This window comes from Neopsephotus bourkii, unplaced genomic scaffold, assembly GCF_033783945.1.
Source record: "Neopsephotus bourkii isolate Nb327-2 ecotype Australia unplaced genomic scaffold, CSIRO-AGI_Nbou_v1 NB_1539, whole genome shotgun sequence".
In the NCBI taxonomy this organism is placed as follows: Eukaryota; Metazoa; Chordata; class Aves; order Psittaciformes; family Psittacidae; genus Neopsephotus; species Neopsephotus bourkii.
Genome location: NW_026902015.1, coordinates 427,152 through 443,363, shown reverse-complemented (window position 1 = coordinate 443,363; position 16,212 = coordinate 427,152). Strand labels below are relative to the sequence as shown.

Below are 16,212 nucleotides of genomic sequence, written 5' to 3'. Positions count from 1 at the left end.
AGGTTGATGACCAGAGAGGAGCCAGGCAGGCTCTGATGCAGGCTGGAAAGGAGGAAAGGAGGGAAGCAGGAAAGCAGGAAAGCTGCAGTACAGTGCAGGTGTGGAGGTACTGATGGGAAGCTGAGGCCATGGTTGCCAGGACAACTCTTGCTGTAACTGTTTATTTTACAGAGGGTGCGATGTTGCAAGCAGAACCTTCCCTTTACACGCACCTGCTGCACCTGACCAGTAACAGGTACCTTAGCTTGTCTAGGTGGAGACAACCCTGAAGGGGTTGAGCGAGAGTGAACAACATACTCCAGAACACTGGCAGCTGTTGGACGTGCCCTTATAGTCACCTTAGTTAACTGATATCTTTAAACTGATTAAGCCTCCTTTAAATCCCACCTTGCAGGAAGAGCTTGAGGTAACTTGCAAGCACAGCCCTACACCCACAATGGGTATTATTTACATGACTATCGTGGTGGGAGCTCACATACTGCCCCAGCCACCAACAGCCCAGCTTGTGCAGCTGCGTGCTACAAGAACTAGAATACCGTGAAGGCAAACCGTCCCTGCACCTGACCTCAGGAGGGATAGAGATGTTTCTGAGGCCACTGGCAACGTTCACTTACGCCGTTAGAGGGCAGAAAGGGATGCCTTCCCTGGCTTAAACTCCCGCAAGCAAACTACTCACGAGCATCAAAAGGGAGTGGACAGCTTTATCGCTGCCCAGGGGATGAATGCTACTAGCCCTACAGTTACGTATCACCTTCCCGGTCCCCGCACAGCGGGCTGTGGCTCTCCCTGCCTCTGCTGCAGACGAAACCCCTGCGGAAACTGACCAACCACCTCGCCCTGAGCCAACACCAGCACCAACACCTCTCACGCTTCCTCCCCAGGGGTGGGGAAGGGGGCAGGCACCGAGTCGCGCATGCGCCCCACAGAGTGCGGCAACCCCTTTGACCGGGTTAGGCGGGGCGTGAGGTGCTGCGTCGCGGGGCGGGGCGGGTGGGGCGGAGCCAGGGTGCTTGGTAGAAGGCTGGTGGCCGGCGGTGGAGTTGAGGTACTGTGGGGTTGTTGCTTCGAGGGGCTCGCTCAGGGGCGGGCCTGTTCTTCCTGAGGTGCCGTGCTGAGCGGCTGATAGGAGTGGGGTGCGAGAGAGCTGTGCCTGAGGAAGGCAGGGCCTTCAGCTGAGTCGGGTGGCGCAGGCCCATCAGTCCGTATGCGGAGCTGGGGTGCCCCCCCGCTGGCCTGGCCGGTGGGGGGAGCAGAGCGGCAGCAGCCTGGCAGCAGCTGCCGGGTAAGCCCGGGTTTTCACCTCGCCTGAGCGCTCCGCTTTGCTCTCCTCCTCGGGCTTGCCCCGTGCCTCGGCACAGGTTTATGTACTTCCTGGCTTTGGCCGTGCTTCTGCTTCCCCCGTTGGCGTTTGTGCAGCCGTCAGCTTTCCCTCCTTCCTCCTTCCCTCCCTTCGTCGTTCCGCTGCGGGTCGTGTTGCCGGCAGGGCAGGTCGGGCCCCCCTCGGCTCGGGCTGTCGGTGGCTGTGTTCCCCTCTCACAGGTGCGCGGGGATGGTGCGTTCCGCTGGACGGCCGTGAGCCAGGGCTGTGGTGCAATGTCCTTGGGTGCTGAGGAAGCAGTGAAGGAAATAAGGGTTTTGTGGTTTCCTTCCTCATCTGTCATAAACTGACTGCAGTGACTCTGCAGGATTGATGTCTGTCTTGTACTGTCAGGACGTAACTTTCAAAAGCATGTTTACAGTGATGTGATAGAACTTGGAAAGAAGAAAATTCTTTTCTAATTCCTATTCAAGCAAAGGTAGGATCCTTAGTCACGTTAAGTAATCTGGCACTAAGAAGTCCGCATAAAAAAAAGCGGGTGAAATATCTAATTTTAGGAGAGTACAATATATGCAGCTTCATGACAGCGGGAGTGTGGAATAATGTTTTCTTCTTACAATATAATAAAACTATAATCTCTGATTGTAACTATGTTTTTAATTTTTCATTAAGTTTCTGTAAATATTTATAATGTATTATTCAGTCTGCCTTACTTTTGCAGCTTCATTAATAATTCATTATTAATAAACTTTCTTATCTTTAATTTCCTAATCTAACATGGTAGCATCCTGTGAATTCTCTTTGATGTGTTTTGTCATCTGAAAAATGCTGCCAGCTAGAATGGGTGTAATTTTTGTGTCTGTATGCCACAAAGCAAAGCGGGGAGAATTTTTTGTTTTTTCCTGTGACATGACATGGAGTTTCCTTAGTGCACTTTACATGAGGTTAACAACTAGGGTTTTGTTGTTTTGCCCACTCAGTGAATTGGGAAAGGGGTAGGCATTTTTTCATTGTGAAAGGTGAGCTTTGTAGGAATTGTGGCTTTATTTTAACAGGACCCCCAGATTACGAGCATGCTGCACATAATAGCTAAGCATGTGATTCATTCTAACTGTAATGTTTATTTTGGAGCAAATGGCTTGAATTACTGTTTTGCTCTTGTGAGAATGTCAAAGAAAGGAGACAATATGAAAACGATGATGATCTATTCTAAATTCAAGTGTCACAAGTGGAGCGATTTCAGTTTTGGGTCAAATGTGGAAATTTATTGCTATCTTTTGTTTCCGTTTTGACTGCTGGAGGTACCCATGTGTATAAAGGCTAAATTATTCTGCCCTCTTTTTGTCATTTTATGTGTTACAATATATAATTGTTTAATAATTCATTTCAGGTACTTGAGCACTCGAGAGGATTAAGCAATTAGGCTGGAAATCCTTTGGTCTAGTAAATAGGCCTTTTTCCTAAAGCTTTTACAGCTGGAAATAAAGCTACTTTCTATTTTTTTTTTTCTTAAGCTTTTGTAGTCTCTGCTTTTAGAGACTTCTTTTGGCTTTTAGCTTCTTGAAAGAGGCACTGGTACTAGCTTCCCAAGCTTGTGATTTAGCTTGGGGATTGGATGTCATTTAACTGCTAAAAGTAAGGTATTTTTCCTGGAGTTCGTGATCGCTTGCACATTTTTCAAGAGCAGTTAAGAGCACTAGTTCTTGCATCTTGCCCACGCTTTAAGTAGGATAAATGCATGCTGTCAGCTTGAATTGTCAGGCATGTAGTCAGTATATCTGAAGACTAGTAAGTGTCAGAAATAGCCATTAAATTGTTTTCAGTAGCTGTCAAAAATCTGTGGGGTGCAGTCATTCAAATGAATGTGTTTTGTGCTAGTACAAGTTTACTGCTAAAATGTACTTTATATGGTATTTTTTATTTGACAGGCTTTTTCACCTGTGATTGAAAACTTGTACCGTTACGTGAGCTGGGTTTCCTCATATAAGCATTATTAATGGTCTCCTAAATTTGTGATTGTCAACTTTATGAAGAATTTATATAGCCATTTCCCTATGTAATTGAAAGGATTAATTTTGGGTCACTCAGAACTGAATGGCTACTTTGCTTGTGGGAAACAGAACCAAGAAAGGAGGACTTAAAACTTATTCCACTGAAATTGGTCTCTTGCATAATATTAAAGAAGTAAGAGGCTACCATTCTATAAATTGTCCAATTAAATTTCTGGGTACCTTTTACTTAATTTTAACAATGAAATATTTTGCAGTGCACACAGCTGTGGCCTCACTATGCTAAGATAAACTGACAAGTCCATATAGAAATAATAAAAGATGTACAGTAAAAGAATCTGTCTGTCTTTAATGCCTCCTCCAGTGTTAGTCTACTAAAATCTTCAAATGGATCCGGCTCCTAGGAAAGAGTGTGACTGAGGCCAGGTCTGTATTGTAGTTTTACTACTGAAACAAACCTTGCATACTTCCATACTCGGCTGAATTCTGCAGGTTTTTTGAAATAAAAAAGACAAGTTAAATTCTTCCTCTCCCTTCTTTTTTTGTTACTATTCTACAGGAATTGTGTTTGTGTATATGTTGCACCATGTATACATGTATGACCAGTTCTGCAGTGGCAAAGTCTCTACCAGTGCAGCTGTCACTTTATTAGTTGACTCCCCCCTCCCCTTTCAGTTCGCTTTAAGGACACCCCCCTTCCTCTTAATTCTCTTTAAAATGTGCAGTGAAAATATCTTCTCAGTAGCCTACATTAATAATTGCAGGTATGGCTCCCTAAAACTAACTACAGTTAGCTGAACATTATCATCTCAGAATTCCCAACTCTTTGTTCGTGAAGTCAAGCCATGATCATCTCAGAAGGAAGTTTTGGGGTGCCAGGGGTTTGGAAAGAGGGATGCAAGCACAGCTATGAAATTTCAGGAAATAGAGATACTAGTTAAGGCTTTGAAAGGGAGTACTTGTCATAGCCTAATGTTCAACTGCTGTGAAAAAAATTGTGGCAGTTTTATTGGGAAATAGGAACTTAAGAAGGTACCACATGCTCTGTCATGTGGCTCATCTGAGCAAGGGTTCTACTGCTGTGATCTGAACAGCAGCGATAAAGTATAAAGAAGTAATGAAGTGTCCCAGATGGAATGAAGCTGAGATTTCTATTTATTTATTTATTTATTTTAAGAAGCTGATACAGAGATGTAGAAACATTTTGAGGTCCAGATGGATCCAGTGGGAGGAGGGGGACTTCAAGAAAGTATAACATACTGTCCCCATTGATATCTGCTTTCTTTAATTTTCTTCACAACCCTTGCCAAGTCACTTCCCCTCTCAAAATCTTGAATCTTGGCTGACTGCCCACAGGCAAGGAACAAAGAATTTCTGTTCTCAAATAGTTGATTTGTTTTAAAAGCATTCGCTGAGAGTAGTAAGGAAAATAAAGGAGAGAGGTGCTGGAAAAAAAGCTAGGATACTTTAAGGTACCAAAAAGTACTTGAGCAGACTCCTTAGACATGCAAAAAACCCCAAACCGGTTGTTGGTGCAAAGTGTAAAATAAAACCAATGCAAATAGGAGTACATGCCTTCAAATTAGCACAAAAGGTAATTTAGTGTGTGGGCACTCAGATAATTTTATACCAGAGCCACTGTAAACTTGATGTGTGGGTTTTCAAGTCTAAAGCAGTATGGTTTTCCTTTCAACTCGAAGTCCAGCTACAAAACAAATTGGTTGTGTGCTGTTCTTGGAAGACCGTAGGAGGTAAAACTTCCTGATTTAAGATATGTTTGAGATTGTCCTAGCAGCTCATCAGCACCTCATTGAGAGACTGGTGAGGGGACTGGTGGTAGCACACAAGGTGGTTTTCTTTTTTTGCAGCACTAAAAGAAAAGATTTTCTTGGTAGTTTCCCGTTTTTGCTATTCCCTTAAACCTCTTGTCTTTCTATGATGTCACTTGGAATATCTATTAAAGTTATTCCTTGAAATATGGGTAGCAATAAGGCAAGGGTTTGTTTTTTTTTTTTCTTTCGGCATTTCCTGGTGATTCAAGTATGGGGCATGCAGTTGGGGAGTGAAGGAACATATGCTGTGGGAGAAGGTATAAAGATAGATGCCCTGGAAAAGACACCAAGCACTAGGCAGACTCCTTTGTCAGTGCATTCCAAACATGGTACAGAACTGTTAAAACCTGCAGTCCTGCAACTGTCATTTTGATAAGGCAGCCTTTTTTTATTCCCAGAAATATGCCTTGTTACCTATTCTGAAGATGGCAGTGTGTTGTATAGTGCTGTTATTTTTTTACTTGAGCCTACCAGCGATTAAATAAATTGTCTTCTATCACCTTATCTATGATGCAGTCTCCAAAGACCCTCAAGTCTCATAGCCCATAGGTACAACATTTTGATGGGCTGTGGTGCGTCAGGCATTGTTGAGATTTGTCAATAGGGTATCCTTCTCTTTCCCTCTCTGCTGATGACATTTTTCTGTTGACCAAGTTTTACAGTAACAATAATAGAAATACTTCACATGCTGAGAGCTGATGTCATCAAAAGACAGCTCAAACATGGTCTCACTTCTTTGGGGTCACATGTTTCTGTTAATTGTTTGCTTCCAGGTAGAATATTCTGCACTTTTGTGGTGCTGTGCAGTTGTCTGAACCTAATTAATGAACCTGGGAACCAAAAGGCAGCGTTGGTCTGCAAAAGTCACCAGTACGGATGTGCCAGTACAGGAAAATGGCATCTTTTTAAGAACTCATGTGCTCTTAAAAATATGAGGAAGGTGATTCTTCCTTGGGCACCAGTTTTAAATAATGCATGATGTGGGTAATATGATTTGTTAGAGGGGCTTTGTGTTATGTGTTATAGGAATGGAGAACTGAAGTTTCTGTGTATTGCCAGGACATGTGGTTTTCAAAAACAGGACATACTTAACTTCTTTGTCAGCTGCACCTCATGCAGATTTTTCTCTTACTGCCAAACCAACAGCCATCTAAGACTGCAAACATAATTTTTGGCATTCCAAAAAGTCTCGGCATGTAGCTCCTGAGCTTCTGCATGCTTATTTCATTGCCCGTCTTCTAAGATTTATTGGTTAGTGACTATGTTCTGTGCTTTTTTCGTGTGCATCAGTCATTCTTCAGAATTCCCATTTTCATTGCTGCACAGCAACTGCACTGACAAATTTCCAAATAACACAGAACAAGGCTGTCTGCACTCAAAATGGTCAGCACAATGCCTGGCAGCTGAATGACCGTGATGCTCAAAGTTTTATGTTGGAAAATAAAAGATTCTGGAGGTCACAGAGGTAAATGGGCTGGGGGAGGGCCTCACCTTAAATAGATGCAAAAAAGGAAACTAATAGGATAGAGCTGGTTGAGCAGTGAGAATATTTCCTGGTATCTGTAATTCCATGTGAATTTTGTTTTTCTGAAAGCTTGGTTGGCTATTGCAGTGAGGTTATCATTGGGCCTGTTTACAACATAGGTTATTGTATATTAATACAGCAATCTTGCTGTACTGAGAGGTGTTTGCTGCAATGAATTTAATAGAAATGTCTCATACAGGTGTAGAAAAACGATGATAAACATGTACTGTTCTTTTATAAGCTGTCTAGCAGAATTGATGGTGCTGTAAGTTGCATTGTAACCTTTAAAGGATTTGGGTATGCCTGGTTTTCATGATACCCTGAGATGTTTCAGAGGACGTACGAGGTATTCCTTTGCCTTACAGACTTACATTTTTTGTGCTGTACTTGAATATAATCTCTGGGTTTTGCTTAGAATAAGTAAAGCAGAATCTGAGGAAGACTCCAACAAATTTCAAATATGATGCTTTGTTAAGTATGGGCTGGTTTCCATGGTGAAGAGTCAGTTCAAACTTAAGTCTGATGCTGCTGTTCAGTTAATTAGCATGAGAGATACTAGAACTTTGCTTTATTACAGAACATAGAATGGATTTTCTGTTGCTTTTTCTTTGGCCCTTGTTCTTTTTGTTGCATGCACTCAGTAATATAATTTATACATGACTGATGTTGGAATGCAGCTCTGAGGATAGAGACAGGATTTGTTTTGGAGTTGCTGAGTGCCTTAGTTCATTGGTTTCATTGCCAGCTGCACGTCAGTGTTTGTTGTGGTACCACTGGACAATGTTAAATCCACATTGGCAGGCTTTGGCAATACATTTTTTAGACAACCAGCAGTGGCAACAGTGAAGTAAACCAAACTTTATGTCTGTGAAAGGCAGACCTAGTCTCAGATACTTTGTTCAGGAATTGCTTGTAGTTCCAAATTGTAAATTTTCAGAATAATATGTATGCATGTTGATTTTAAAGAACTTTGAGAACTTGCCACTTGAGTCAGTCACTTCAGGCTGCCTAGTGAAAGATTTATCTGAAAGATATTCTCCTCTTTATGGATTTTTTTGATTGACCTTTTCCCTGCATAGTCAGGTCAGCAGTTTCATTTGGTATGTGTTTTTTCTGTTTGTTTTAGTTGGCTGGTTTTTATTTATTGTTTTCAGTCTTGTTTGGTTTTGTTCTTGTTTTTTCCTTTCTCCAGATTTTCAAATTTTGTCATGCCTATACTCCTTCATCTTCATGGTCGACTTCCTTTTGTCTCAGTCTTTATGATTATAGATGGTAGGGATTCCAACAAGGTGTAGCTCTGTTGTGCCCTTTTTTCCTGTTGATCTCTGTAGAGAGGGATGAGGTTGGGTTCCCACCCAGGATAAATCGGTGTGATGAAGGAAGTCTCAGCTTCCTTTTTCCTTGCTTAGGGACTGGTGGGTAAGGAGGAATATGAAGAATGAGGGAGTGGAAAGATCACAAGACTTATGGTTCCCTTCTCACATGTATGCTCTTATCTCATGGGGTATTACCTCTGAAATACTAAAATCAAAGGTCCATTCTGAGGACAAGTTTTGTTTAAATTATAATGTTCATATAGAGAAATGCTGACCCTTCAGGGCAACAAGAGGCAAAAGAATATTCCAATCTATCCATCTTACTTGTTGTGCTATTTTCTTCCTTATATGTACACCTGCTGCTCCAATACCCTGTTTTCCTACTTGCAGAACACATGGGTATGAGCTTGCTTTTATTTTTATTGCTGCTCCACACTGTGTAATCTTGGAAGGCTCTTGCAGGAAGTGTGTTATGGGTCACTAGAAGGGCATGATTCAGTGCCCAATCTGCAGAACTTTAAAATTACCTTAAATTCAGTTAGGGGGAATGGCCTCTAAAAATGCGTAGGAAAAGTGACAAGTACAAATACTTTCCTTCATTTTGGTACACCTTACTCCCAGTTCCTTTGCCCTGTGTCAGTATTTGGGTGTTACGCCATTTGCTCAGCAGGTTAAATCCTTGATTTCCGCTAGTTTCAGTAGTCGGCATGTGCACTGTGAATCAAATATACGTGGCAGAGACCCAGTCTGCAATTCCTGCTGCTCTTTGGCTGGAGTTTATGCAGTCTGTTCCTTTTGGCTCTGCTTCTTGTCCTGGCTTGTGCTCTTACAGTGTGATGCTGAGTTACTTCCATTCCAAAGCTCTGTAGTGAGATTGTCTGAATGCTTTAGGAGGAGATATGGCTGGAGATCTGTGGAGAGCTGAACTTAATTTAAATTCTGCAAAAGGTGTCTGTTATTGTCAGAGGTTTTTTTTTGTTGGGTTGTTTTTTTAATTTTTTTTTAAATAATGCAGAATGTAGGCTTTTGGGAATAGGGGTTGATGCTTGTGGTCTCTCCTTGAGAGATACTATTTGGTCTTCTGAGTCATAATGTTAATACCCTACTCCTGGACCTTATATGTGAATGTGTTCCATCATAGTTCATACTAATTGGGAATTGTGTAGGGTTCATAATGATGTAGGTACAGTTTATGCTTTAAAGTGTGAGTGCAGAGCCATGGATTTGGCAAAGAGCTAGGGAAAAGAAGTTTTGGTTAACTCGTGTGTAGAGAGGATCTGTTTCAGGAAATCTTTAACCACACAATTCCAAATAATCGTGCTGATACTGTAGAAGATAAGCTTTTATTGTTTTCTCTCTTAGGTACTTAAGACAAATTTATGTCTTAAGTATTTTTGGAGGTATAAGCACACTTTTTGACCAAAGTACACCACACTGAATTTACAGTGGGATTTCATATTATTGTATGTTGGCTGTCTGTCTGTGTGTGCGGTCATATCTCACCGTTAAGGTGAAGTAAGCTATTCCTCATTAAATGACTTGTGATTGCCACTTGCAGTGGCAACAGGAAGATTTTATGTATCGGCAGTTACTATAGGTCATTTTACACACAATAACTTGTTACTTTACAGCAGCTTTGGCATCAAGGTCCTAATATTGCCTCTGCCTTGGGCTGATAACTTTCAGATTAATTTAGATATACATGTTGATTTTAGAGCACTTTGAAAATTTGCTACTTGAATCAGTCATTTTGGCCTGCCTATTGAGAGCATTATCTGAGGAGTGAAGGTGAAGGGTGACAAGCACAACTTGGAACCCTGCTGCAATGACACTTGTGTTTGCAGCAAACTGGTGTGCTGGCATAAGGCCAGTTGTACTGGTCAGCAGAGGCAATGAAAGATGCCATGGAGGAAGAGTTGGGTTTAAATGAGTGCTTAGCAGGATTAAAAATTCTGTCTCAGTAGTCCAACAAAACCAGACACTGAAGTACCACTATAGAAAGTCTGGTGGGGAACACTGTTAAATGTGTGATTTCAGTCTGAAAATCACTCATGTCAGGCAATATATGGGGAAGAATGGGGAATAACAGGGGAAATGTAATTATTATGTAAAATTAAGTGGCTTTATCCAGATTTTGTGAAATAATAGAAATTCCCTCTCAAAAATATTGAATAACTGGAGAAGTTTCAGAGTTGGCTGAAACTGAGAAATACGAGGTAGGTACATGTAAAGAGATGGAAAAGATCAGAGTCATCTGGGGGAGAAAAATGAGTAAGAGAACATATGTAAGCATATATGTACATACGTATCATTTATGATGAATCTGGAACATCTGCCGTCACTGCCTGGTAACATGAGAAGAGGGACACATTTTTGTGAGATTCTTACAATTTTTTAAAGTATGTTGAAATCGGATATTAGGCATTTAAATGTATGCATTTATAATAATATGGAAATAGATTCTATTTTCTTCCCTTGAAGTTAAGTTAAAAATTTCTGGTTTAAACGCATGTGGTTTGAAGCTCTAAACTTCAGCCACTCCACATGAAAATGAAGGTCTGTTTAGTCCTGCACTTCATTTAATTTGTATTTTTTTGTCCTCCCCCAGTGCAGAGCTCCCTGAAGATGTCTGGCTCATATTGCTTCAAACTGTCTGGACATTTGCTGTTTAACTCCTGAAGCTTTTCTGCCATCTATTTTTCTCCTGAAGCCTTAATCTATTAAGGGATCATAATTGGCTGCTATGGTAAGACAATTTTAAAGTGGTAGTAAAGTGCTAAAAATGGGTGCAATGTGTCAGTGAATTTTGGTTTTATTTCTTTATTTATTAGCAAGATACAAAATCTAAAAGAATATTAATGCTGTACAAAACCAGAAAAGGATGATGCCTAATTCTGAACTAACTAATAAAACAAGAAACTCTGTTCTGCATTTTATCTGTTTATAGTTGTCCTATGTTTCTAAGTGGAAAATAAAGATCAAGTGAAGAATTTCACAAGATCTTTTTTGCGTGTGTGTATACAAATGATATAACATTTATCAAAATGTTCTGTGTAAGTCCCTTACAGGTCTCTTCTAGATACTGCATTTTGTGTGAAATAGGTTTAATGTCAGTTCAAATTATGGTATTTAAAATACTTCAGGTGATTTGTAGAAGCATAAAAGTTTGGGGTTTGGAGAATAAAAATTGGTAAAATCAGAGGAAAACTTGTAAATTACACATGCGATGGGAAGATGGCTATATCTCTAAGGCGATACAAATCCACACCTGTTTGCTAGACTGCGATAATACTGGAAACTGGTATTTGTCCTTGATCTCCACAACTGTAGCAGTTTTGAATAACCAGGTGATCTTTTACAAATTTCAGGAGTCCAGATCAGCTACAACATGAGAAGATGTACTCAAGATGATCGAACCAGAAGATTTTTTCACCTCATAGAATCTTATTTTTGTTTATAATGTAATATAATTTGACAGAGCCAGGTTCAATTATTTATCTTGAAATTAAGACACGCCTGTGACCTTCATCAGAAATGTTTCTAGCATTTTCAAGGAAAAATATGTCCCAGAAACTGAGCATGTTTTTACTAGTTTTTGGCATCATCTGGGGTTTGATGTTGCTACGCTACACTTTTCAGTATCCAAGACGCCAAAGCAGTGCTGAGTTGCGTGGACAGATATTAGATCTAAGCAAAAGATATGTCAAAGCACTGGCAGAAGAAAATAAAAACTTAATGAATGGTGGTGGTGGAGCCTCTATGGCTGGATATGGTAAGAGAAAAAAACAAACATTAGTTATTCAAATACCCCTTTTCCCTGCAAACTGTAAAGCTATACTTTCCTACTTTTTAAAAGTAATATATACTGCTATGTAAGAGGAAAAGCTCTCTGTATTAACGAAGTTGACTTTAGTTTATTCACTGAAGGTGAAGATTAAGATGTGATACAAAATCAAGCTTGAGACATGAGATTTCTCGTTTTCCAGGAATGTTTATGTATCTCCAGGTATATGACTACTGTTACGGGATTAAGAGAAGCATTGTGCTTTTTCTGAATCTTACATTACTGAGGAATAAGCACATGTCTGCTAAGGGGACAGTTTTAGACTAAGTCACTTCAACATTCTGGATTCTTTTTATGCCTCACTGCTAACTTTCTGCTTTTATTTCTGTAATTTTATTCTCTTCAAGTAGTAAAAAAAGCAGCAGAAACCAACATATTGGTTAAGTTTACAGTCTTGAGACTGCAAGGCAATTATTAGTTTAGGAGAATCTCTTATTGCTTTAGAAGTAGCCATTAGAGGTAAGGTCCCTTGTCTCTGTAGCTTTGATACTTGCTGCATCATATCTCTCTGATTTATGTGTTAACTTGATGAGTATGTGGCCACTATTCACCATCTTCTGAAATACAGAAAAGATAGCTTTGGGACTGTAGTTTTGAGATCTTCTCAGCAAAGCTACAAAAATGTCTTAATTGGAACTCTCTGGTCTCTCATAGCTTCTTTTGAGGGAAGGCTGCAGTGAGCTCTAGTTAGTCTCTTAGGTATTAGGTCTGAAGAAACTACCTGTGTTCTGTCAAATTTAAGAAATGTATCTGTGAAAATAAGGGAAGTATGAGGTTTAAAAAGAAGTATGTTTTAAAAAGAATATATGTAAAGATCTATGTTAATGTACTTTGATCCCCTTTTTAAGGAATTGTTGAAAGAGTGGGCTGTACCAGTTGTAGGATGTCCTTAAAAGGCACTCTGATAGGAGCACAAAGAGCAAAAGTGGATCTGAACGCTTTTGGCTGCTGCACAGGAACAAGGAGGCGAGTCTGATGACAAGATGAGCAGGAAGCAACTGAAGGCGAGGACAGCAGTATTAAAATGTCCTGGTCTTGAATTCTTTCATTCATTGAGTTAACATTTTTGCCAGTCAAACACTTTTTTTCCCTTTCTTCCCCCTTCCTCCCCCCCCCCCCCTTTTTTTACGTCTTCAAGGATTTTCTGTCTTTACTGTGTAATTACTTTTCTGTGTAATTTCTTTTAAAAACCCTTGTGTACTGCAGCTTTCTACTGCTGCATAAATCTTCCAGTGTATTTCCAAATGAGATTTGCCTTCTGAGGTTTTCTCTGAAGTTTAATAAAAATAATGAAGTCAACTCTTGATCTACATGCTGAACATCGGACTTGCAACTTGAATAGGCAGTTCCTTTCTTCACTATGGTACTACAGACTACATGGCCTACTGTGTCACTGACTGCAGACCCTGCTCTGGTTCAGATTTTAACTCGCTTACCAGCCCCTAAGATAACATTGCTAAACCAGAACTAGTTAGTTTTAGAGGGAGAAACTGATCTGAGACTTTATTTTACTGCTAGTATTTTAATTTTATCTTGGTTAATGCCTTTTTCTTCATACCCGTGTTTTTACTCCCCAATTTCTGTGGTTAGTTAAGAACTGATGAACTAAATCAGAGGGAAAGAATGTGTCTGCATATGTTTTGGGGCAATCTTAATGCCTTGTAAAACTTGACAAGTTTGTTCATTTTTTCCAAATCTGACAGAAGACAGTATTGACAACAGCATAATTAGCTTTTGTTGAGAGGTCTGTTACTGGTTTTGTGTTCCAGAACATGGACTTTTTTTTTTTACTGTCCTTTCTCTTATTTTTCAGTCAATATAGGTCTAAATATATGGATATTTCTATTTTCCTTCTTCATAGCTTATGTAAAAAGTGGTAAGATACTTTCTTGTAGCTGTTTTTCTGTGGTACAGATCTACTATTTAGAACAACCTTTTTTATGTTGGAAAATAAGTATATTCTGTTGCTGTCCAAGGCTAAAAGCTGTCGTAGCTGAGTATCCTAGTGCTGTTGTCAAATTAACTTTGAAATACTGTCTTTGAAAAGTCACTAGTCCAATGTTCCAACTAGTGGTTTTGTTCTTGCACTTCCTTTACAGTTCACTATTATGGTGGTATCTTCCTTGCCTAAAATATGAAAAATCAAGCAGCTCTTTATTTCTGTATTTGTATACTAATCTGCACTCTTTCCCAAAAGTGGGAAGGATAGCCAGTCTTAAGATGTGAGTATGCTGAAATAGCAGTTCTTTTCCACACAGTCCAAATAACAGGATCTAATCTGGTTATTTTTTCCATTATCTTCAGCTGATCTTAAAAGAACAATTGCTGTTCTTCTAGAGGACATCTTACAACGCCTTGTGAAATTGGAAAACAAAGTTGATTACATCGTTGTGAATGGCTCAGCAACGAATACCACTAATGGAACTAGCAATCAGATGCCAGTAACTTCAAATAGACGTGCAAAACCAGCGAGCAACATTAGATAGCACACAGGGGCACTTTGTGTTGCTACATCTATGATGGGTAATCTTTAAGATAAGCATTTTATCTCTGGCTAGGGCAATGCAGTAGTTGACTCTAAAAGAAGCATAAACTATTCTATTATACAATGTGCTGGCTCTATATAGGTCTAACTTACGTGCATAGGTTTTCAAAGCATAATGTCATTGCCTTTGAGCCATACTTCCGAAGTGATTGTTGTCTTTAAAGATATTTTGATATCACGGTTTGACGTAGTATGCCATTGGATAATAACAATAAATGGAAAGCAACGGGGAACTTAAAGGTAGGTTTCTAAGTATATTTATTTAAGTATAAATAGAACATATCTTTTGGATAGGTGAGCAGTATTGTAGCTTATTCATGTTTTGTGATCTGCATTAAGCTGAGGTAACAGGAAAACACATTGCTAAACAGATGGCAGAAAATGTATATACTTACAGTATTTTGTTATTCATTTACTAAACAATATTGAGGATAGCATTGGCAGTAATATTTAAAAATTGTGACCCAAAGAATGTCTTTATTTGCACTGTTTGTCAGAATAGCTAGAGAGAATTTACTGTATATTTAAGAAAATTAATTATAATGGGAAAGCACCCTAGGTAGTAACACTGTCTAGGTGTATCTTTATGCCAGAGTTAGTGCGGTTAGAATATCAAAAGCAAATCATAATATGTGATACCTTAGATGATAATTTCTTACAAAGATATTTAAGTGTATGTATTTTGTAATTGCAGATAAAACTATTTAAGTGATGGAAATAAGTTTTGGATATGTGAATACTGTTTATTTTTATTCACTGCTGTTTCTCTTGAACCTTTTAGTACCTTGCAATTCATGATGAGTACAGCACACCATCTCCCTAAATTGCTTTTTTCGTTGGGAGTAAAAGCAATGAAAGGAAGCAAGGCATCTCTATACTTAGTACACCCCATGTACTAAGGGTATGTTAGCATGGAGCGCTTGAGAGCTAAGGTGATGTTTGCCTTATGTCTAAGCTAGCCTTACATCAAAGTGAAGTACAGTGCAAATGCACTGTACTTCAAAATGTTACTGAAGTCATATTCAAGAGAAAGTGCCGCTGAGCCTGACTTTTAATATGTGCTGAATGTTTTTTTGTGGGGGGGAGGGTATGTTCAGGGATTTCTGCCAAAAGTGTGCTCTGAGTGGGATTTTTGGGGGTGGGTAAAAATGGAGGTGCTTCAGGTATACCATCTGGAGTTTGGTTTGGGTTTAATTTATCTGCTGACACTTTGGACTGTTATAAAGGAAAATACACTTACAACCTTAGTTAGAATCCAGGTGATTTTTTTTTTCCCCTGTTACATTGTGTGTAAACGTGTACTCACTTCAATGCAGAAAGAGAAAAATAAATTTTTAATTGTACTTGTAAAAGCTCCTGTTTGATTGTTTTTTTGTTGCTGTTTTTTGGACAAAGCCTCTCTGGTTACACATGGTTTAGGCGTTTCTGGACTGGAAAAATCTTACGTCCCTCAAGTTTAGTAGTAGTCTCTCTGGTATTCTTTATTATTCCTGTTTGATCAGTGAATTCTGTTGTTCTTGAGATCCTAATGCTGTGGGACTTTCCTCAGGTTAGAGGTGAGGGAAGAAATGAATTAAAAATTTAGATTTTTTAATGGTAAAGATTCACTTCTGAAAAGTGAAGACCAGTGCTTAACTTCTACTGAACCTGCAAATCTCTACTGACAATGTGAAGGTGGGTTTTTATATCTTATCTGTGCTTTTCATTCCCTGGGTACTTGATTGGTGCCAACCAAAACCTTGATGGAGAGTGTCCCTTTGCACTGTAAACAGTAATATGGGTAGTTCTCTGTGTGTGACTTTTTCTTTTCTTGCAAGGGTATG

At 39.5% G+C, this 16,212-nt stretch overlaps 1 protein-coding gene across 4 annotated transcripts; it reads left to right on the top strand.

Moving 5' to 3' along the window:
* Positions 1-1,029: 1,029 nt before the first annotated feature.
* On the top strand, positions 1,030-15,273 carry CCDC126 (coiled-coil domain containing 126). 4 transcript variants are annotated; one of them, XM_061370322.1, is made up of 4 exons: positions 1,030-1,045; positions 10,609-10,746; positions 11,369-11,772; positions 14,149-15,273. In XM_061370322.1, exons 3-4 carry the CDS (start codon positions 11,535-11,537, stop codon positions 14,328-14,330), a joined length of 420 nt encoding a protein of 139 aa, XP_061226306.1. In that variant the 5' UTR covers positions 1,030-1,045; positions 10,609-10,746; positions 11,369-11,534; the 3' UTR covers positions 14,331-15,273. The 4 variants fall into 4 exon arrangements, with proteins under 4 accessions (XP_061226306.1, XP_061226304.1, XP_061226305.1 ...); XM_061370320.1 differs by having other exon boundaries at positions 1,031-1,133; XM_061370321.1 differs by lacking the exon at positions 1,030-1,045 and adding an exon at positions 1,239-1,358.
* Positions 15,274-16,212: the final 939 nt, after the last annotated feature.

Coding starts and splice junctions, on each gene's coding strand:
- CCDC126 (XM_061370322.1), top strand. CDS start 11,535: ATGTTTCTAGCATTTTCAAGGAAAAATATGTCCCAGAAACTGAGCATG. Junction 11,773..14,148: donor AGCCTCTATGGCTGGATATG/GTAAGAGAAAAA, acceptor CATTATCTTCAG/CTGATCTTAAAAGAACAATT.